The sequence below is a fragment of the Triturus cristatus genome, chromosome 3_2 (assembly GCF_964204655.1).
Source record: "Triturus cristatus chromosome 3_2, aTriCri1.1, whole genome shotgun sequence".
Taxonomy (NCBI): domain Eukaryota; kingdom Metazoa; phylum Chordata; class Amphibia; order Caudata; family Salamandridae; genus Triturus; species Triturus cristatus.
The window spans coordinates 681,849,744-681,873,662 of NC_140584.1; the positions used below are offsets into that span (position 1 = coordinate 681,849,744).

Consider the following 23,919-nt stretch of genomic DNA (forward strand, 5'->3'; position numbering starts at 1 on the left):
CCCCTTCTCCGTGACCTGCACTGGCTTCGCATTGACAAGCGTGTTGAGTTTAAAGCCCTCTCTTTTATGCACAAAATCAAGTGGGGCCTTGCACCTGACTACTTACAGATTCTTGTACGTCAGTATGTTCCAACCCGCTCTCTCTGCTCTTCCTCACTTGAAAAATTTGATGTGCCGCGGTTCCAACTCTCAAGAATGGGAGGTAAATCCTTCTCCGTTTTGGGTCCTTCTCTTTGGAACTCGATTCCTCTCGCCTTGCGCAGAGAACCATCCTATTCCCACTTTCGTTGTGCCCTTAAAACCTGGCTTTTCAACCAATAATTTTTTTCTCCTTTCAAAAGCTTCGTCCAGGCGCAGGGAAACCCTTTTTGGGTAGCTGTTGCGCCATACAAGTTAAATAAATAAATAAATACAACATGCCATGGCTTCAGGTGTTGCAGCTGGCACATGTCACACACGGACAGGCCAGAAACGGAGTATATAATAATGTGAGCAAGCACGTTCTCGATGTAATTTTGAATGCTACCCTAAAATGTCTTTTTCTAACATACTTTGCGCACTTCTGCACATCCCTAAAGCATCCCTAAAGCCAAAACTAGGGATATGAGAAGGAATAACACATTTTATTTGTTTTATTTGTTGCTACAATTGTAAGCGCAGTCACCAAGTGTATTACATATAACACAAATACCCGTAACGGTATAAACATACATGGAAGTTGCATCCGAGACGCACACGGTTATTACCACCTCAACCAAGCAAGCAGCACCAATGAGAAACAACTGATTAAGCGTAGGGCCCGTTTTTTATAAAATTAATTTCATTGAATTTTGAAGTACAGAAACAAACATAAAGCTGTGCAGTCTCTGCCTCTACGTAAGGCTAAGTAACCATGGCAAGGGTTATGCACCGACGCATTTTTAATGTGTTAACGGTTTGTTAAGTGCGGCCCTGCCCTGAACAGCGTGGTGCCGCGCCTCACGCTATACCTACTAACTCACATACATTCATGACACTATACTGCGGACGTCTTCAAATTGATTTTTATGAATAACTAACACTCAAAAGTGACTATTTTCAATATTAACCTGTTATGTGACTCCGGCGCTTTCTTCAGTACTTTCTTCCCTGGCAACCTTTCCTTTTCATGTCAACAGGAAAACAAAACCTCCCCGACTCCTTGCCATGCCAGATGGTCTTGACCCGATTACTTTAAGATTGCTGACTTCACCTTTGTACTTGAAGCATTTACTCATCAGAGGAGCTGGTACAGACTGGGAGGTGGGAAGCGCTGTAATCCCGTTTTAGGTGCTGGGAAGCGCACCTATAACCCTGTTCTAGGGGATAGGAAGCGCTATAATCCTGTTCTAGAAATCGTTCATCAACAAAAGCAGGGCGTCCAAGGTCCTTGGTCAACATTGTGAAATGTTTTGTTCTAAAAGTGGGTTGATATGAATCTAAAGTGCTTTGAGCCGAGCTGGAAATAAACTAGAGCTCGTGTTCTTACAAACTAGTGTTTACTGCAACCTCACAATGACGTCCGAGTGAAGAAATCCTCCTCTCCTCCTCCCTGGGTGAACCTCCGAGCGATGCTGCACTACCGTCTCCTCACACTGATTTTGTCCTGATCAGGTGAAAAATAAAAATAATTATGGTTTAAAAATAAAGTCTGCATGCAAATTGCAAGGGCCTGGTTAGTGCGTACTTTTCTTGTATGTGGTGAGTTTTAGCAAATTTCCTAAAGGATTTTAACGCGCTAGTTTTTATGGTGTTTATTTTTTTAACATTTATATTTATTTTTTACTACTTTATCTGTATTTTGCATCTATTTTTTGTTCAAGGCGAAAAACAAACTGTAGCTAGTATTTATTTTTGTAAGTTTATTAAAAAAGTAAAACGTACACATGCATAATGCATAATACGACTCACCAATCAACACACCTGGTTACAAATGATAAAAGCTTTAGATACCGGTCTACACGATTTTGGAGGCCTGAGCCTCGGACAGCAGCGCCTAAATCTTAAGGGTGTGATTTTAAATAACAGAGCTACCCCTGCAGAAACCTCGCCCCCAGTCAGCAGGGCTATATTTTACATGATGGAAATCTAAGCTCCATCTTACTTTATTCAAATCGTATTCTCCAAGGCCTGATAGTGCACGTCTTCTTCTCTGGAAACACAAGCCTTAAAAGCTCCTGCAGATGATCTTTACCTTATACTATGCAAAGGGCTGAAGGGCGGAGCTGACCCGGGAGATGACGCATCTGAGCTCTAGCTGAGACAGCCGTGATAACTCTCCGGGCACATAATGGGAACACAACAACATCCAACTGAAACTCTTTTTCATTGACAAACCATTTCCAAGAACAAAGCAGTTGCGGCTCGCGGCAGGGGGGGGGAGGGGGGTGAGCGATCAGGGGGGAGTTCGCGCAGGGGTGGCGGCCGGGGGGAGGGGGGAGTTTTAAAATAAATGAAAAAAAATCCTACTTGAGAGCAGGTCCGCCGTCCGCACCGCCTCGGGTCCGTTTGCACCTACAGCCCCTCTCAGCCAATCCTGGCGCGGTGGCCGTAACCAACCGGTGTTTGTCCTTTTTTTGTGGAGGGTATAGCCCCTCCCTCCGGCAGACCGCCAGTCCGCCCCTTACTCACGCCCCTCCCAGCTAAGGGGAGCGGAGCGTTGCAGGCAACCCCCGGTTGCTCAGGTGCACAACCGCCCGTAGGACTAATGGGGCACCGTCGCTCCTCCATGATCCCACGTGAGGACCTCCCTGGGGATAATTGGCTGTAGCATCCTTACTGTGCTCCTGTAGAGGGTACCCTTCTGTACCTTACAGCCTTTGGATCGCCCTGTAACTCCGCCACAGCCTTGGTGTGGCCCCGCCACCCCAGGGCCCCCCACCATATAGCCCTACTCACTTACACCCTGCTGTTTCCAAGGCCTCCCCCAGATCCAGCAAGAATAAGTCCATACCCACTTTGGACAGGTGTATCCCATCAGCCCCGAAGCACCCCGTGCACTTAGCGTGTAGCAACCCATGCCGGATTAACCCAAAACCCCTTTGCTCCGTGAAGTTCCGCATTGCGCTGTTCACCCTTCTGCGCGAGATCTCCATGGCTTCCCCGGAACGCGCGCCCAGCCATACCTGCCTAGGTGTAATTTCCGACCACCATAGTTCTCAGGTCCCCAGCTTGTTGCTCAACTCGCACATGGTGGCCCTCATCTCGTGAAGCAGGTCCCTTCTCCCCAGGCGAACCAGGTCATTCCCTCCTTGGTGTATTACTAATACATCGGACGGTGAGTCACCCCCTCCCAGTCTCTGAAGGACTCTCTTCATCAGGCTATTCCATCGCATATCTGGTGTCCCAAGCCACATTATCCTCGTAGCTGTAAACCCGTGCCTCCATTTTCTGCTATCCGCCCTCTGAGATACCCTTTGGACTCCAGAATGGCCCATCATCCAGACCGTCTTTCCTGGCAAATGAAGATGTGGAAGTTTGAAAATCGATTTATTAAACAAAACACAGCAACCACAATTACACTTGCACATAATTACACCAAAAGTAATACACCGACATTTAAGTCGCAACCCTATTTTTCACAACTACCGCTCTTCTTTGTTCCGTGTTTGCTTGAGGCCCCTGATGGTCGTATGTATTTTTTATAACAGTTGGACTCCCAACGCCCCACCAGTTTGATGCGTTCCTCCGGCAAGCCCGCCCGGAAAGCCGTGGTCGCTGCCCCTATTCTGAAAGAGTGGCTGCAGAACCGTGTGCCCTGGATCTTTTTGCCTGACAGCTCTAAACACACCTCCATTATACGCTGTACCTGATACTTGGTCAAGGGTGTACTGTCAGCGTGCGTTAGCAGGTAGCCTTCTGTCGAGGGGCGCAGCGCCAGGTAAGATGAGACTAGGCGCACTGGACAATACTTGGCGATCTCTAGTTTGTTCAGCACGATCACCCTCCCTTCCCCCGCCTGGTCCGTTTTGGATCTACGTAGCCTTACGGTGAGGGCCCCCCCTGCCAACACAGCATCCTGCTTGTTCAACGCCACCCCGACGTGTCCTTTCTTGACCTAGCTACCAGTTCCGCCATTCTAAAAGCCCGGAAGAAGGCCAGGCGAAAGGTTGCCGCAAAGAGGGCCGCCTCAAAAGCAGAGTGGGTCGCCCTGCCCACCCAATCCAGCATCCCTTGTAGGGTTTCGAAATCTATGTTCCCCAATCCACGGTTGGCTCTTCCCCTGGTCCTTGGCCCACAAAATGAAGTCCTGAGTCCTGCTCTCCAGGGATGACCTCCCTTCTTCCCATGCGACGGTTATAGTACAGAATTTTTCCACACACGCCCTGTACCGCTTGACGGTCCTAGGTGCTAAGGACAGCTCGCCCATCCCCCTCAAGCGACTTACAGATTCAGTAGGAACCATAGGTGTGCTGGAAAAGGGGTCATCTCCTCCCTCGCTCTCGGCCACGTCTCCCGGAACCTGTGCCACTGAAAACGAGAGAGAACATCAGCCGCTGTGTTCTGCACCCCCTGGATATGTCGCGCCCTACACTCAATGTTGTTAACTAGGCACACCCTCACCAGCTCCTTTAGTAAACACAAGACAGGGCAGGACGCAGACTGAGAATTGATGGCCTGTACCACCGCCAGGTTGTTGGACCAGAAAAGGACCCTACGTGCCGACAGAACAGAGAGCCATAGGTAGAAGGCCACCACTATTGGGAACAATTCCAGTACCGTAATGTTGGCTGTGATCTTCTCCCTGCGCCACACATTGTGCCATCTGTGCGCGCACCACTCTGTGTCCAGGATGACCCCAAAGCCCTCCCTGCCAGACGCATCCCTGAATAAGGCGAGTTCCGGAGATCCCGCCCAAGGTGCCCTCCATAAGACTGCACCATTAAAGCTTTCCAGGAAGCTTGCCCACATGCTCAGGTCTTCCTTCATCCCCTTGCTTAGCCTGACTAGGTGATGCTTCCTTTTGACCATCGCAGTTGCCCTTGCGATCCTACGTGCACAAACCCTCCCTATCCTGGCGGCGAAGTTGAGCTCACCCAGAAGGCTCTGCAAGAAGCCCAAAGTGACCTTCTCCTCACCTATGGCTGACTGGATATGCCATGCAAGGTCCTGGACCTTGTCTGCTGGGAGCCTGGATTCCCCTGCTAAGGTGTCAAGTTCGATCCCTAAAAAGGTTAACAAAAAAAGGTTAACACTTGCGCCGGACCTTCGGTCTTCCTTGGCGCAAGAGGGACCCCCAAATGACTGGCCAGCCGCTCGGCATTGCTGCAGTCCTGAGACCCATCTCTCCCAATGAATAGGAAATCGTCCAGGTAGTGTGTCACCCCTGCGACCCCATAGCCTGTCTGAAGAGCCCACTGAAGGAAGCTACTGAATGCCTCGAAGTAAGCACAGGAGACTGCGCAACCCATGGGCATGCACCGGTCGGAAAAGTACCTGCCTTCTAGCTTGAAGCCTAGCAGGTGTTGGCTGCTTGGATGCACTGGTAGTAAGCAAAATGCCGATTTGATGTCCGCTTTGGCTAACCAGGCGCCCTTGCCCGCCCTCCTGACTAGGTCCAAAGTCACGTCCAGTGTACAATACATGACAGAACAAGTGCCTTCCTCCAGCCCATGCCTGACCGAGCCCCCTTCCGGGTAAGAGAGGTGGTGGATTAAGCGGAAAGCACCAGGCTCCTTCTTGGGCACCACCCCCAGAGGGCAAACCACAAAATGATCTAGGGGCGGTCGCAGGAAAGGGCCCGCCACTCTCCCAAGTGCCCTCTCTTTCTCTACTTTGGCCCAAACAACTTCTGGCAGTTCCTTGGCTGACCTGAGGTTATTGGCCTCCCTGGCCCCTTCGGGTCCCACAAAAGGAATTTTGAAACTCTCGCAAAATCCTGTTAGTAGCATATGACTGTCCTGTGTGAGCGGGTACTGTCTGAGGAGAGGTAAAAGGTTTAACAAACAGACTGGCGAAGGGCCCTTAATAGTGCCCCCATCTACCCGGGGCTGGTCTCCGGTGGGAAGTGAGAGGGGAATGGGTAGCATAATCTGTGTGGACCAAGAACTTGCTTCCTCAGGGGTGCGGGAGGGGGTGGTGGAAGGACCCAGAATGCCCCCTCTAACTACCAGTGTCCTGCTTACCTTTGGTGGTGCCCCCTTGCTGAGAGTGGCAAGAAACCGCTGGGTGGGGGCCCCTCACATTTGTTGCATGCGTGCAAAAATTTACATGTTTTATCCCAAGAACAAGACCCCGTGTTGTATAGGTGAAAGGTTTCCCCTAAGTACTTTTAGGTCCAAGAGGAGGGGAGAACGACAAATGAAGAAAGGGAACCTCTTATCTGACCTGTCTTATTCTTGTAGAGATTAACTCTACAAGAATAAGACAGGTCAGATAAGAGGTTCCCTTTCTTCAAGACCCCGTGTTGAACAAACGGCAGGTCCCTGGGGGCGACCTTCTGAAACCCCCTCTATAGCTCCCTCTCCCCCTGCTCCCCCCCCTGAAAGGACTGTTTGTCACCCCGTGTCTCTGTGTGAGAGGTACTACTGCTAGCTTCCTTGTTCACCTGACTTTTAGGCTGTGCCCCTGCGCCTAGCAGCGTGCGTGATCCCATGTGATCTAGCCATAGCTGTACTTCCTTCTGGACCCAACGCATCTCAAGACACAAGGACATCCTTTTCCTGAACTCCCTGTTATAGTTCACCCAGCCCTGTCCCCCCCACTTCATCGCCTCATTGCGAATTAACACACCATATTGGATAAGCCCCTGACCCTGCCCTGGATGTTTTTCCAGGATGACCGCGGACAGAATTGCAAACGCATCTAGCCAGTTCTCTATGGTCTTCTCTGGCCACGGCTGGTACTTAACCTTCTTGTCATCCTCCTTCACCCCCGCTTTTCTGGCATCTACCCCATCCTGACCCAACAAGAGCAGAGTGAAGATATCTATCAGCTCTCGCCTCCAGATAACCTGCTTGGCCGCTAAGGGGACCTGCCAGGCCAAGGAGCAGTGACCTAACAGCAAAGGTGCTGCTGCGACAGGCTGAAAAGGCGCGGGGGCGCGATCTGCTGGACAGGGGGAACACCAATCGGCGGGGTGATGGCCATAGGAGATGGCGTTCCTAGCACAGCTTGACTACTGCTTGCAGGGGTGCTAACAATTGCACTGGCAGATGGCGAGGACTACTAACTGGCGCAGCGCCCGTTGAGACTGCCGCCTCCTGAAAGATAGGAGGCGCCGGAAGGATGGCGGGGGTCGCGGAAAGGGACACCTCCCCAGCTCCCTCCAGAAAATTGCTTGGCGCTGGCGTGGCTGCCCCCCGCCCCGACGACCCGCCCGGGGTGGCGGGGGCAGGCGCCCCCTGCAGGGTTTGCTGAACATCCGCCTGGCTAACCAAGACCCTTGCAGCTGCCCGCGCCTTTCCCTCTCCCGCAGGAGTGCTGCTGCCCAAAGGTGGGGGGCAGGGGCTCACCTGTCCCCCTCTTAGCTCTGCCATGAAGTTCTTGAGCGTGTCAGTGAGCTTACCAAGGTCCTCCCGCGTAGCGTACATAGATGCGGCCAGATTGTCTTGCGGGGTCGCTGGCCCCAAGGGCTGAGGGGTGGCCTGCTGGGGCCCTGTCTCCTTCTGCGCGTGCAGTGCCCTGGATTTGGCTGGCAGCGGGTCTGCCGGGAAGTCCTTTGATGAGGGCTTGCAGACCCGCTTCGATGCTCTCGATGGCCCGGCCTCAGTGTTGAAGTCAAGCTCAGGAGGGGGCAGCTCGCAGACGACGCCAGAGTCCTCCGATTCGACGTCCTTCAAGATCCCCGTGGTCCAGGACAGGCCCATCCCCTTGGCCATCTGTATAAACGCCGCCCACTGCGCTTCCCGCGTGGCGTTTGGCAATGAATCGTCCACCTGCGACGTCTGCGTGAAAAGGGGTGGTGAGCCCTGCCTCTCCATGTCGGTTCGTCGGTTCCTGCGTCCCTCAATCTACGGAGATAAAGATAGTGTCAGATAGCACAAAACCACACCCTGGTTTGGCCAGGCCTCTTGCCGCTAGCTGCTGTGCCCCATCCCCACTACCCGTAATCACTTACTCAGAGAAGATGTCAGATATGATAATGTGCGTTCCAGGACTGAACACAGCGATAATTCTGAGTGCGAGATGAAAAGACAAGTTAGCATAGCCCCACGTTGCGTCTTGCGACCTTCCTTGCTGGTCACCGTTCACCCCGCGACCCCCTCCCAGTCCGTGTCTGAAACACACCCTCCCCTGAAGCACCCCCTGCCCGTATCTGATCCTGTTCGCCGTCAGCTCCATTCCTATTGCTGTTTGAATACTTGTTCACTTAACTCTGAAATTAGAAAACAAGAGTTACCCTCCATCCTGAGCCTGTTTGCCCCAGACCCCCACACACTGGCCCCAGTGTGCTCTGACCCTTGTACCTGTCGATGCCTCTGGTGGCCCCCCAGGTGAGTTGGGCGGCAATCGGCAGCACTTCCTGCATTGGGTCATAAGACATACATTAGACACCCTGCCCCCCCATCAATAGAACTACGGAAAACTCCGCATGGAACGCAGGGGCGTAACAAAGGCCCCTGCAGCCCCCGCGGTGCGGGGGGGCCCCGAGCTCCAGGGGGCCCCCTGCAGCACGCAGTACACTCACACTGCAACTCTGCAAGTGTCCGTCTTTGTGACCTAGGTTTAAAGTTATGGTCCTCTCTTTTCACTGCATTCTGCGCGCGTGCGCGCTTCAGCACTGTCTTCAGCGGAGCCTCGGTATGGGACTGAGCTGCGCTGGTGTGAAAGAATTGGCATGCGCAGTCTAAACTACACGTGCAGGGGCCGATGGGTCCGTGACCACCTGCCTGCTTGTCCTGCACCCCGGAGAATTGACTGCCGTGCTCTCCGCCCCCTCCCTCCCCGGAGACCATGGAACGCTGTCTGGACTACTTGCTGCTTTTCTACCTGGGCTTCATCCGCCGATTCACCCGCAGGGAAGCGGGGCCCTAGGTGCAGACCTGGCTGTAGGACACGGTGAGCGTCCCGGGGGTTTTGAAGCGGAGGGTGGGAGACTGTAAAGAGCAGCGCCGGGGGCCTTTTGGGGAAACTTCTGTAACTTTGGGGAACCGTCCTTGGATGAACGAAACGTGGATATTATCAGCAGGTGGTTGGATGCAAATTCGGATGCAGAAAGCATGGGACATAATTACGGCCTACTGGTGAATTATTATTATCACAATGTATGTGGTATTTCTATAGTGCCAACGTAGCCAAAAGCCAATGGAGCGCTGTACAGGGCTCCACTGGACACATCAACTCAACGAGTGATAGGAGAGGAAAGTAGACAGGTTTCACCCTTTTACTCAAATCAGTCGGCAGACTCAGCCTTTCAATCCTTATTACAAAATCTCCTCTCTCTTGTGAAGGCTAGACGAGAGACTTGAAGCTTCTGCATGCTTGATGGGCTGAGCATCTTCCCACCTAGACATTAAAGGACTTTCCCTCGGCGCACAGGGCCTTGCTGCCATGTCCACCTTCTGAGTAGCCCTTCATGAATTGTTCCTGGGAGTTTCAGCATACACTGTCAAAGATAGGAAGTTTAACCATGGTCAGTGTCCAAAGTTTATTTATTCGTTTGCACACATGCAATTGGAAAAAAATGCCCAAAATATTATTAAACTCTCAAAATAATAGAGTATCCCAGCAAACTAGGCACATCAGCTGTGGCACTAAAGTGCACTCCTTTTCAGCATGTGGTATGCACATGGTAGACAAAGTGTGATCACAGTGCAAGGCATCATGGCTGATCCATTGCCCAGTGTTATATGGGGTGTGCGTCAGAAGCAAAATGAGAATAACACTTGACCACACCATTGGATGAAGAAGGCTGACTGAAAGCACCGGCATTTATGTATTTTTATTATGGATATTTTGGATAACAAGAGGCTGAAGGAAGAGCAAAAGCTGTGTGTAGGACGCATTAGGGATGGGGGTAGGGGGGGAGCCACACAAAGCCTTCCATGAAATATTGTTGAATTCAAGCCTGTGGCCCTACGAGGGTATTGTTAGATTTATTGATGCTTCTTTATTAGAGGGTGGGTCACTCTCCTGTCACTGCAAGGAGGAGAGGGGGACACATACCTAAATAAAAATGACTTCTGCAGCTGCTGTAGCCATTCTTAACCTCATCGCTTCTTATGACGGAGTGGTTCCGTCATGCGCGTTGGTCGCGTTGGTCGCGCTGTGCGCATGACGGAACCACTCCGTCATGGCCCCGCCCGCTCAATGGAACCTTCAGCACAGCGCGGTAATCCGCGCCGCGCTGAAGGGGTTAAGGATTATAGGCAGCAATTCCATTACACCCTAGGGGAACTATGAAAGAAAGCAGACAACTGACAAGTCTAAATTGTTTTCTATTATCACATGCTTCCTCTGGAGGAGCGGTGTAGTGTTCTGTTAATATGGCAATGTAAATTTTTCATTTTGCTAAAAATATCCAATCATGCTTCCCATCCAGACATTCAAAGTAAATTACACATGCCCCCATTTCTATTTATGTAACCGTGCGAATATGAGGCAATATTTGAAGTGATGATGTTCTGCAGAGTTGATGTTCGGCAACCACTTGCTTTATTTTCAATTTGGGTGATATGTGAGTGTCTATTACAGACATTTTGTAGCGAAATGTTGTGTTTATGTTACATGCAACAGCCATAACAAAGTTTCTTTAAGATCAAATCAGGATCTCACATATGAGAAATGTCAGAGTGTCACAGAGATTATTTGCAGTTAATATTAGTGAGTTGCTGCTGTGTTACAATATTGAAAACACACATCCCCTATCCCTTAATATTACATGTAAACATAATTTGAATTTGGACCAGTGTGCCTGTGCACTGTCTCTGACATGGCCAACGAGGACATGAAAGAGGATCATACATTTAAAACTGTTCCTAACAGGGGTGTAGGAGAGTAGGATCTGCACTTATGTTGTCCCCACTTTTTTTCTGATGTTTACACTGGTTTCTGGCTATAGTCTGGCTGGGTCCCTGCTAATCAGGGCCCCAGCCTCTTTGTTCTCTCTAAACAACTTGGAGTGCATATTAGATGCACTAGTGATTGGATACTGTGGTACCTTATGAGCCCCTAGTATGTGGTACCTTAGGTACCAAGGGCATAGGCACTTCACAGGCCTACCAGGGGCTGAAGCATGTATTATGCCACCCCTGGGAAGCAGACTAAATCTGACACCACAGGCCTGCTACTGCAGCCTGGGTGAGGTAGTGTTAGCACTCCTCACTGAGGTATAGGTTCCTATATCTCACCTTACACACACACATATAAACCTATCAGTCACCCCTAAGGCAGGCCCTATCAATCCTGAGGGTAGGGTGCTTGGTTTCCATGTGAGGGGTGCCTCTGCCTGAGCAGGGCCCCTCTGCAGCTCTCAGAGTCCATTCTCTGTAGCTGTTTGTGGATGCGGTTAAACCATATACTCTTAAGTGCATTATAACCTAGCGGTAAATGCTAACTTTGGGATGGCTGCATCAAAACATGTCGTGTTTGGTGTCAAACGCTTTGGAATCATACCCCACACCAGTAACTGGTGTGGGAGTATGGTCCCACCCTTCTAGAGGGATAGACATGTACCCACTGTGGAAACACAGTAGAATCCTGAAGAGCCCTGGCATCACAAAATGGATGCCACCAGCACAGACACTGGGCTGCCCTCCTGCTGCTGACCGAAACTCGCAGTGGAGGAGGCCCAACAATAGGCATCCTGTCAAAGGGAGGTGTAACCAGCTTCCAGACAGGATTTAGTGTATTGGGGCTGGGTGGGTGCACTCCTAGAGTGCTTTGAAGTCCTGCACTGGGGGAGCAGTAGGCTCCTCTGTGCATATGCCAGCTCAAACCGGTTCAGGGGCTACCAGCGCCTGCTCTGGCGCGAAACTGGACAAAGGAAAGTGGGTGTAGCCACCCACTCCCCTGACCCTCCCATAGGAGTGGTCATAGAGCTAGTCCCTCCCTTCCTTCTAGTATAAGTTAGGGAACCCTTGCCATTGCAAACTAGATATCCCTGGACGACGCTCTGAAGAAGAATCCTGGACCTTCGACGTTCCACTACCTTTGGAAGACTGAAGAATCTCCCTTGGAGTCAAGGAGTGACTCCCCTGCTTGGCAGGCACTAAAAATTTGCATCAACGGTCGCAAACTTTCCCGCTTCCACCGGAGTCCGAAGTCCCTGCAGCCCTGGAAGTAGATTTCCTGACTTCTCGATGGCCATTGTGAGTTCCCAGTGAAGCTGAGGCGAGTGGACCCCACGAGTGAAGAGGAACAGCAATACCCGGGTACCGTGCACTATTGTCGAGTGCAACCCCTTTACGACATTCTGTGAACTTGTACTTTGGACCATTTGTGGCCCAAGCCTCCAGCAGGATTTCCCTCGAAAATCAGAGGCCTACCTCGTCCCGAGTGACCGTGGGCTCCTGTGAAGTGAATCCTCACGAGGCGTCTTTGCGATCCCTTGCCGGTTAGCTTGTGGGTCCCCTGAAGACTTTTCCACAGAACCAAAGAGCTCCCCTGGTTGCTCCAGGCCTGCCCTGACTTATCCTCACTGGGTGAGTCCCTCAGACCTTGCTGGTCTGCACCGCTGACTTTATTCACTTTCCACAAGACTTGCTGTTGCCAAGGCTTGTTGGCTCCAATCCGGTTGCCGACACCTCGGCAAGCTGCAGACTTCGTGGGACACTCCGAATCCAGCTCCTGGTCGTCGTCGACGCCTCCTGGACCTCGTGGCTGAAGAGTCAAGACACCTGTGATCGCCTGAAATCACCCGACTACTGTGGGCATCCAGCTTCCTGGTCCGGGTCACTGGCAAGTGACTTTGAACACTGTCTCCTCTGCTTTCAGGTCTTCTTTCTTCAGAATCCAGCCTTGGATTCCACCGGACACTTTTCCTGTCTTCACAAGCAGCAAGTCTTCTTTGGCTCCCGTTGAAAATGACGCCGCGAACCGACACCAAAAGACACCTATGCACCCGGCATCCCTGGGTGAGGTAACTTGAGTACTCCGGTGCTCCTGTGTGTGTTGGCTCTAGCACTACTTACCCTGTAAGTGACTTGCTTGTAGACTCTCCCGAAGTATCCTAAAACTTTAAAATTCCAACTGCGACTTGCTCCATTGAAGTCTTTTGGGATCCGCGGTTGTGTTCTCACACTGCATGCGTCTCCCGTGGGTCCTTTACTTACCTGCCTTGGGTGGATTAGTGAGGCCCCAGCGCTTCTGAAAACCATAGGCCTTCTCCCTTCTCAAGTCGTTCTTCTTGTACCTCTTTTTTAGTATATGGTCTGGTACGCCCCTAGGGCCCCAGCCATATAAGTGCTTAATTTGTTGTGAAACGTTTTTTTGTGCATATGTTCTTAACTTCTAATCTCATAAAGAGATTAGTAGAGTGTGTCTAGTAATAAATACATATATATTTTATATATATATACCTGTGTGGTGTCCTTTCATTTAGTGATTCAAGAGATTATAAGGTAAAACAAGCTGCTTTACATTCCTCTGAGACTTAGCCTGAAGGCTGCTCTCCACAGCTACCACTAGGATAGCTTTCTTAAAAAGGTTGTCTTAAACCTATCTACCATAAGAGTCGAATTGTACTGGTGCAAGGTGACCACTTTAACTAGTGACCAGCATATACCAGGCCAACTTCTCACAAGGGGCCTTCAAAATATGCTTGGCCCAGGGCCCCTAAAATCCTTTAGATGTTCATGGGGCCATCTGTAAATATGATGGTCATAGTTACCACATGTGCCGGCACATCTAGGCCCATCATGGAAAAGACATTTCCATTTCTCTTTATATTACAAGATTGCTCACATCCCATTCCCTCAACGTGAAAAATTACCTTACTGAAAGAGTATCATGCTGCAGAAACAAACACTACATCTACAGAAATATTTCATCCACACATCTCTGAGAAAATTAGGATGGAGGAATTCTGAATTGGCCGAAATTCACAGAATTCGGAGCTGGTTGAGCCCACAAAGCATTTTTCAAATGCATAGTGAGTAGTCTGGCATTTATTTTAACTACATTACTCCAACATGTAAGAGAAATTAGCAGTAGTCAGAAGTACTACACATGATTGCACCTACTTCCTCTTCCGTAGACTGCCTAGTGTCAAATACCAAATATTCTTGCTTCATGTCATCATAAATGGTACAACAAGATAAGCAGCGTGACAAAGCCTACATTTTAATCTAATGCATGTATTTTTTAAACATATTATTCATTCACATGGGAGGTATTAATTAGGGGTGGGCGGAATTTGCGGAATTAACCTTCGCAAATTATCGCGAGAATGTTTAAAATTATCGCAAACAAGCAGAAATATCGCAAAGATGCGGAAGTTTTTTTCCGGCATGTTCGCGAGATTTTCTGCATGGTTGCGGGTCGCCAACTTACCCATGTGGTTGCTTGCGGGCGCGGCCATCTTGTTTTGAGTTGTTCTCGCGGTGCATGATCGCGAGAAGAAAGACGTGATCGCGCGACGCATGACGTCACTGCGGGCGCGAACTGTCGCGAGACAGCGCAAATGGCTAAAAACAATACAACATCTCATGGAGAACGCGACCGGATCAAGAAAACTTGTCGGCGAACGCAGGGATTCAGGTAAGGCGATCGCGCGCGCGCGAGAATGTATCATTTTACAGCGCGAGCAAGAAACAAATTATCGCCAAGCTGCGGAAACCGGAATTTTTGACATTTTCGCGCTCTCCGCGGAACGCAAAAATGTCAAATTATCGCAATTTCCGCGAACGGAACGAAATTTTTGCCCAGGCCTAGTATTAATGCCTGTCCCCTATGTTATTTACCACAAAACTAATGAAAACTATATTGTATGAACTGTGGCATAAATAATGTCACCCTAGCACAGTGGCCTGGAATCCTGATGTCAATTGGGTGGTTATGATGGAACACAACACTGCCTGGCTTCCTTGATTTTGTAATACACTCCAGGCATTTTTATCAACAGTTGGCATTAATGATGACAATCACTTCTGTGGAGCTGCTGGGGGTTGACACTTGACAGTGATTTGTGGTTTTCAGAGCTGCCTCACTCATGGTACCCTCGAGATAGAGAGGGTCAGCCTGAATCACGCTGTTTGCTTTTGTCCTCTTCTCGCATTTATTTTAGCTTTTAATGAGACATTAAAGAGTTTCTAATTCCATCAACATGTCTCCTGCCGGCAAAGTAGTAAAGAGTCAAACTTATTTTCTGTTAGAAAGTCTGAGCCATCTTTATTTGTTTTCTACAGTTTGTAATCCAGAAATTTTATAAGAATACAGTGTTAAGAACAACTTGCACTTTGCGATACGTTGTGTCAAGGGAGTGTACTATAGGTGGTTCATGGGCAGTTCCATGCAACCAGTGCTTTAAATGGGCAGGTGCTGTCTGGTACTGAGTGCCTGCACTTCTAAAATTTGACAGGGAGAGTACCTGCACTTCTCAGCACTGGTGCACTACATTTATTGGCAAGGTACCTGCACTTCTCAGCGCTAGTGCAATACTTTTACCAGGACAGTACCATCGCTTCTCAGTTAAAAACAGCTACTCCAGATGATGGAGTACTTACACTTTTATATTTCCATTTCAAGCATTACAACCAACCAGCCATGTTTGTGGCGCAAATCCCTATTTATTAACTTATTTGTGGATGGGTATTTGCACCAAAAATGCACATACCTCCTCAAGGCATCAGTCACACTGTCATCTTGAACTCGCTCATCTTGCAGAGTACAGCTTCACACACTCATCATTCATCCTCACCTTGAGTAAGCTCAGGCACAGTCAGCTGAACCTGCTGCAGACGTGTTATGCAGCACAGAGACTATTCTGATCTGATCCAACGATCTACATACTACCACCGGCAACCACTTCTTGACACCTCACAATGAAAATGAGATACGGGATGCTTTTAACAAAGTCCATTCCAGAGGATATCTCCACAAATCCCTACCCTTTAATCTAGGCCTGCTCAGGACCATTAACTTTAAACAGGAGACACAGTATCTCAGAATGATATGATTTGTTTTTATGCTACATGCTGTGTTATTTATGCTTTTGCTTTCTTTTGTCTGTGCTTCTTAAATCTTGCAATTAGCATTGTTTACACTACAGAAATGATCAATTCAAACAGACAAACATCTGCAAAAGTGTTCTGAAGCATCCAAGTAGTTTTCATCATCAGCCTCGTTTACATGCCTGTTTTTGTCCTGCTTACTGATAAAGACATGATGGTAGAAATTAAAAGTGCTTCCTCAGTTCACGTTATTATCATGCACACCCTTGACAGTCGCAAGTGTGTGGCATGCAGATAATTCATTAGTTTATCTCTCTTAGAGCTGGCAGGATACTAAGCTATGTCTTGTGTAATCCTCATGTATATTGTCAGTCAAGTCTGTGAAATTGCATGTTTGGGTTTGTCTTTCAAAGTTTCAAGTTATTGTCTATCAATGTAAATTCTAATTCACACCCTAAGGGGCTCATTAGGATAAAGGGCGGATCGCCACCGCCCGTATGGCGGTGGCGATCCGCCCGCCAAAAACCTCCGCCCGCTGTAAATTTCCCCCTGCCACATTACCATGGCGGGGGGGACCCCGGCAGATGGGAAGACCGTCCACCAGTTTTTCGCCGGTAGGCAATCCGCCCGATTGCCTACCAGGCGGAAAAGCAGTTTATATGGTGGTGGTGTCTGGTAGACACCATATTCACAAAAAATACTCTAACGGACCAACAAAGAGATCCAAAAAAGCTAAAGGAAAAGGAAAAAGGGAAATGAAAACTCCTGAAATTAAGGTTGTGCCTAATACAACCGTGGTCGTGGGGGAGATAAGTATTTCTTTAGGTTACCCTCACACACCCTAGTGGTGTCATGCTTCATCATCGGGTCACCCAGACCCCTAGAAGTCCGGGTGGGCTCGACCACAGTATTGGGAGTGCTTTTAATATGTTTAAGACAGAGGGGGTTAAACTAGATAAAATACCTCAGGCAGATCCCCAGTTTCCCTTTATTTTTGGGTCTGTCTGGGTAATTAAAAATAGAAAAAATGGGTCTTGTAGGAGTATTATGGTCCTAGGACCCTAGTGCCGACATGTTTCAGTCCAAAAAAAGGGCCAAAAAATGGTCCAGGACTTTCTTCAGGGCAAGGATGAAACTCCCCTATGTGATTGAAATTACTGGGATGGGGTGTCCCTATCCTGTCAGTATGGTGAGGGCAGAGTAGCTGCTCCACGTGATATTATGTAAAAGTGGATGTGTGTCAACTGCCAGGCTCCATCTGGAAAGGAAGTAGAAGACAAACAACATATAAAAATATCAGCGGTATGATTGCCGCCGTGTTCATTTCCCCTTGAGCGGTATAGTGAAAACCGCAAGTGGACATGCGTGAGATTGTGCGCATGCTTTCATTAGGAGGAGAGGCCTCCTCTTGTGCCACTCAAGATCACTGTAACATATCGTTGTATATGTGACAGGCATTCTGTGCGAGTGGCGATTTTATTCGCATCCTAGCGATATCAGCGTGATGTCTGTACTTGAAAATAGCGTGCACAAAGTGTCTCCAGTCTCTAGTGCACACAGAACGTAAATGATCCAGGTGATTCCAAAGACCTGTCTACGAGTGTGGTTAAAAATACATGGGTGAATTATAAACAAATACACAGGCATACAACACATTCATTCATACTAGATTTTCAGTTATACATTACCCAATTCGGGGAGGTTGACTGTATCTCACAGGACCAAAGAGTCAGAATGGGCGGTCCTGGGGGGGAACCGTGGAGAGAACGTGTGTCAACGAGCAGACATAGTAGGTCTGCTAGTGTGTGGATCCGAATGAGTAGAATCGGTAGTGGCGAGTGCTAATCACGTAATGGTGAAGGTAGACATCGCGCTTTAACAGAGTACTTACTTATTTAAGAACGGTCGCCCTGCCTGCTACCTGTTTGGTTCTGGTCCTCGGCTTTCGCAAGTTCATTGAATGGTTGTCGCGCATAAGTATCATAAAAGCGCGCCGGGATATCGGGCTAATTGAGACCACGCCCCTCGGTTACAGGAAGTGACGAAAAACGTCACGACGTGCAGCGGGACTGACACGAAGGGAATTGTAGTTACTTGGATGGGCAATGTAGTTTCTCGTTGCGGACTCGTAATCGGTCCTACAGGGACTGTAGATGTTCTACGAGTACATCATTGTTAGTGCTCGTGTATATGTAGAAAACTGCGATATTGTGGAAGAGGGAGGTATGATCAACAATGTTTAATGTGTAATCGCGGTTAGATGTAGATAGCCTACTACGTAAAGGTGTGCAGTACATAATACACACAGTACTGGATAGAGGTCATAGACCGGGGGACCAGCTACAAAATGCTGGTTGTTAGAATTTTTCAAAAACCACGGTGGGAGGCAAGGTAGGGATAGGGATATTAGATGTTATATATTAAATAGGATTATCCACTCGTAAACGTATGTAAAGGATACTGTGGAAATCGTCTGTTCTGGGTGCATGGATACCACTGTAATGGTGTATAAAACGTGTTGCCACACTGGTAGTGATCGTTATCTATTCAGTATCTCAGTGATGGATGGATAGAACATCAGGGTATCAATAGGAGCCCATAAATTATATGTCCTCATATCAAGGTCTGGTGTTTAACCATGGGAAACCGAGGATATCATTTGTTCAGCTGGCTCCATGGTATAGAGTCATTGAGTCCCTCTTCATGCGTTCTCAGACGATAAACCCAATGTTGTTCTCTCTCCAGGAGTCTTTTCTGTAAATTTCTGGTACCATTGATCTTCTCAATGATTGTCCATCGTATGTCTGTGTCTTTATGTTGTTTTTCCACGAAATGTGCTGTAAGTCTGGTAGCTGTGATCATACGTCTGATGGTGCTTCTATGTTCACTTGGTAGACACCGCTATCCATATTACTATGCAGGCGGGGTGTTGCCTTTCTGTGGCGGCGTTGGCAGGCGGTTTTTGCAATTGGGGGCCCGTAGCGGGCCCCCAGGGATTCTGGGGGTGGGGGGTGCACATGGGGGTGTGCCTTTCAATGAACAACGTGGCAGGCACCGCGCGGTGCCTATCACGTTGTGCATTGAAACGCACAACCTGCCTTTGTGGCATTGCTGCGGACGGTGCTCTCTGCACCGCCCGCCGCAATGTTGCAGATGCGCCGTGCGCCCGCCAATGTGGCGGGCGCATATTAATCGGGAGTGCGGGACCGCCGCACCCTCAGTGGGTGATCCCGTTTCCCCAGGATATGTCCGCCTGCCATACTAATGGGGCCCTAAATAGTTATTTGTTATTCAGCGATAGGCAGTTCCTAAGCGAATAGGACCACTCCTTGGCATTGTTCTGATTGTTGTCTCAGTTAAAAAAAATCTGCCCTTGACAATAATGTTACAAATGGTGTCGTTTATGTATTAAGAGTGTTTCCCACTTTCTTATTGAAGCTTTGAAGGAGAGGCATTTCATTAAATGTTGGCTGTTTCAAATAAAAATATACCAGACTTTTGGGTGGTGGGGAAAAGAGGTAGGTGGTGGTCTGGGCCGCTAGGAGGGGGGCCCCCCTCCATGTACTTTGCAGGGGGGCCCCCTCAAGTTTCGTTACGCCACTGGTGGAACGGGGTCCCAAATGCCCCAACACAGCCGCCAAATGTATAGTAGTGAGGTTGCCCGCTGCCCCTGCCCTTCCCCCCCCGTCCCCTGGAACAGCCCTCCCGCCTCCCTATGCCCGGCCGTGGAACTGCCCCGGAGAGTAGTAGTCCCGGCCCAGGGAAACGTGCCCAGCCGCAGGCCAAGGGGGAAGCCAACTGAACCAGAGGCCCAGCCAAGCCTGCCCTGGCGAAGAAAAAGTGGAACACCGGACGAGAGGGAGAAGGCAAGATCCCACGTGATCCCACAAGCTGGCCTGGGGGAGGAGAGACAGCGCAGGATGTCAGTTCCAGTTCTCATGGTGGCGAAGGTAAGAATAGACAGGAACATACCAAATATGGGAAAGTGAAAAGTAAGTGGAAATATGCGCTAAACAACAGCATAGTTATACTAAAAAGCAGAGAAACACAGAAAAAAGTGCATGGGAACGTGAACACACATTTACGAATACTCGCAAAATAGCGGCGATACCCTGCGTTCAAGGAACGCTACACGATACCACCTAATTATGGCGAAGGGTCTGAACAACACAGTGTTCAGAAAATAAATCGCCCAGACATTTCCAGAAGCGAGTACGCGACAGCAGCGACGGAGCGAAAGAAGGCATAAACGGCGTAGAAGGCATGGAGCAGGGTGGGCGCTGTGGAAATAACCGGCTGATGCGTGCGCATGTGCCCCTCGGGGCGGAAAGGGCCCCCATCACACGAGAGCAGCCAGCACGGGGCGTGCATGAAGAGCAGCGCGGCAGAAGGGAAATTATAATGTAGAAGCCTTGTGTGACATAAACAGCCTTGTTGCAGTAGCGCAAGCATGTGAGCGTTCTCTCAGGACACTTAGGCTTTAATGGTGGCCGCGCACCTTACCTTTTATGAGCTGAGTCTAAGGAAAGGGGCCCGGCTGCTATTAAAGTAAAAGCGCGGCATGGGGCGCTTTTACAAAAAAAAACATTTGTATGTGACTTGACAAACAAATGCTGAGAAAAAGCGCCCAATACCGTGCTTTTTTAATGGCGGTCGCGCCCCTTTCTTTAGACACAACTCGTCTAAGGAAAAGGGGCACGGCCGACATTAAAGTTAAAGTGCAATATGGGCGTTTTTGACAAAAAAAGCATTTGCAATACAGTAGGTGTCAAATTTACGAAACTCATAAATGCGAGACCTATTGTATAGCAAATGCTTGTTATTCTATAGGGTAAGCTTGAATATTTGCTGGCCAAGTTGCACCTGTTTTGTTTGTGAGGGAAACTTGCGCTTATTAGTTTAGTAAAGGCGATATGGTCCTAATACAGACAGGACAATGGGCCCCATCACCTAGTTAAAAAGTTGGACAACCATAATTGGGGTGCAGTAAGTCCCTCACATCCTAGGGCTCTGGTGCATCTGTGCATGCAGCACTAGTAAAAACTGTGCCCCTGCTACCCATGCTGTACCTGTTCCTTGTGTGTGAGGCATGCTTGGACTGCTGCTGCCTGTTCTGTATACACTGGTGGACACACTGGGCCTGATTCACAGAGGGCCTCCGCACTCGTGGCAGAGGCCCCACACTGTTGGGGGAATCTCTGCTTTTGGGCACATTCCCTGCAATGAGAATTCTTATGCGGAGATTCCGCCCCGAGTGCGGAGACTCCGCCCTGAATGCGGAGACTCCACCACGAATACGAAGGCCCTTTTGAGAATAAGGCCCACTGCATTTAATGTTTTTGGGGAGGTGGTGCCGCATGCACCACTAAATATATCATGTTTGTTCCGCTATCGTAAGATGTTCAACATTCAGCGTTAAACGTATTAGCAGGTTAGATCACTTGGGGGTGTGGGGCAAGCCATTTGTTTGATTTTTACTCACTGATGACGCTCCTCAAACAGGTTGGAAGGCCACTCCTGTAGCCATATCTGGTGCTTATCTAAAATGTATAGAGATTAATGGAAAAAATAACTTGAGGAGTATTTTTCATTTATTGCAGAACCTGACCTGCAGCCTCTGAGACTTGGACATTCCTTCTGTAGTTATAAGAGAGACAGTGGCCCCTGCAAAGCAATCTTTGAAAAATTCTATTTCAACATTCGTTCCCGCCAATGTGAAACATTTGAATATGGAGGATGTGACGGCAACGAAAACAATTTCGAAACACTGGAAGAGTGTCAAGAAAAGTGTGTTGTAAAAGGTTTGTGTTCTGCTTCATAGGAAATTTATTGCATGTTCACCCATTTAAAAAAAGTATCATGCCAACAGCGGGCCCAACTCAAAAAGTTATTTGAACACTGTAGGTCCGAAGTAAAGCAATTTGTGCTCCTAAAATCCACATCCTGAACCTTCAATCAGGAAGTGCGGAATTTTCCGTTCATTAAGTGTATGATGGTGCAAACTCTGCCTGCATGTTTGATTTTACATTGTCATAAATCAAGGGCATTACAGAGGCGGAGGGAAGAGATGGCCAGGATAAAAATGTGTATGTGCATGTATGTGGATATTAATAAACAATTTGCAGATAGGCTGATGCTATGGAAACAGACATAATATATTAAGGTTTGAACGTGCCTTTCCAGGGCGAGAAGGGAAAAGAATAACTGTTATTTGATGTGGGAGATGGACAACAGGTTCGTCAAAAGAAAAAAACATTCCATGCACCAAAGTACATTGTCACATAATTTAATCATGCAGATTTCTCAATTTGTGTAAAATCTACACGAATGCATGTTTGCAGTTGTGAATGTCGTAGCACTTTATAACAAGCATTTACAATGCAATGGTCTCGGCATTGTTAAAGTTAGAGCTATTGTCACTGCTCATGACATTTTTTTTGTTTATGTTTTTATTTTTTAAACATTTAAAGAAACGCCATTGTTATTTACAATGTCAATAGCTTAATCTATCTCAAATGCGAGACCTATTGCATTTGCACCCACACACAGAGCCACACACACAAAGCCACCCACAAACACAGAGCCACCCACACAGAGCCACCTACACAGAGCTATTCACATAGAGCAACCCACACACAAATAGAGCCACCCACACAGAGCCACCCACACACAGACAGAGCCACCCACGCATAGAGCCACCTACAAAAAAAGCCACCCACACAGAGCAACACACACAGAGGCACACACACACACACATAGAGCCTCCCACACACACACAGAGCCACACATACATACACAGAGCCGCATACACATACACACACAGCCACACGCACACACATACAGAACCACACACACACATGGATATAGACACATACACATTGATCTTGGGAGCCAAAGCAGAAGTGGCACCGTTGTTTCTAGATCTTTGCATTTATCACTAAAAATTAAGCATTTAAAAAATAAATGACTAATAAAAATGGACAGATTATCTGAAAGGTTTCTGAGGTGGCCATAGTGGGGGCGATTGGTCAGCGAACACTCTTGCCGTAGTCGTTACTCTATGCCTCGCAAAAGAACGGAAAGTTAAGGAAGCTGTTGAGGTTTTCTCTAGGTTTGCTATGATGATTACTCATTGGTCTCAGGATTTTGTATGGTTAGGTCTGAAACATCAGGAAGCTGCTGAGACATGTCGTGCCCTCTGCCGGAGCAAATTCCATGTGGGAGACACAAACATTATCTGTTGTTCCGTCCCCTGGCCTCACATAACCCCACATTTCCTTTGATTTTCTCTCCCGACTGAAATATTACATTTATTCAAATTACAGGCGCTAGGGGCGGCAAGTAATTTAGAGCAGTTTTCCCGAATTGACTTTTTTCCCGCTCTGTCCCTAATTTCTCCCAGTGCCGCCCCTCCCCCCGCCCCCACAGGAACCCTTATCCTGCAGACCAGGTCTCACTTCTGATTGCGTATTTTTGCTGTTTATTGTTCACGTGAAAAAAATGATAAAGATTAATTAATTTGGACCATAAATCACTCCAGCTGAGCACAACGACAGGATCATAATGAAAAGCCTCATATTTTCCTTTTCGCTTACATTTGTGTTTTGACAGACTAACATCCCTGGTGCACACATCTGTGATTCGAGCGAAATACTTCTCTTGCACTGCTCTGAACCAGTTTTAGGCTGTTTCGTAAGGTCGCGACTGTGTAAATGTAAAATGTGCAGGCACTCGCTAAAGGTTAAAATATGCCGGGGGACATTTCTCTAACGTTATAAGCGGTGTTTGTAAATTGGAAACCGGCGCATCTGAAAGTGTTTTTTTCCCACCTGAATTCTGCCTCCCCTAC

The 23,919-nt window shown here is 48.5% G+C and overlaps 1 protein-coding gene across 1 annotated transcript in view; it reads left to right on the forward strand.

Moving 5' to 3' along the window:
* Positions 1–23,919, forward strand: part of TFPI (tissue factor pathway inhibitor) — a 264,389-nt gene that overhangs the window by 99,972 nt on the left and 140,498 nt on the right. The window contains exon 3 of the mRNA XM_085648705.1: positions 21,671–21,871. Within this exon, the coding sequence (XP_085504831.1) occupies positions 21,671–21,871 (201 nt within the window). The remainder of the gene's footprint in view (positions 1–21,670; positions 21,872–23,919) is intronic.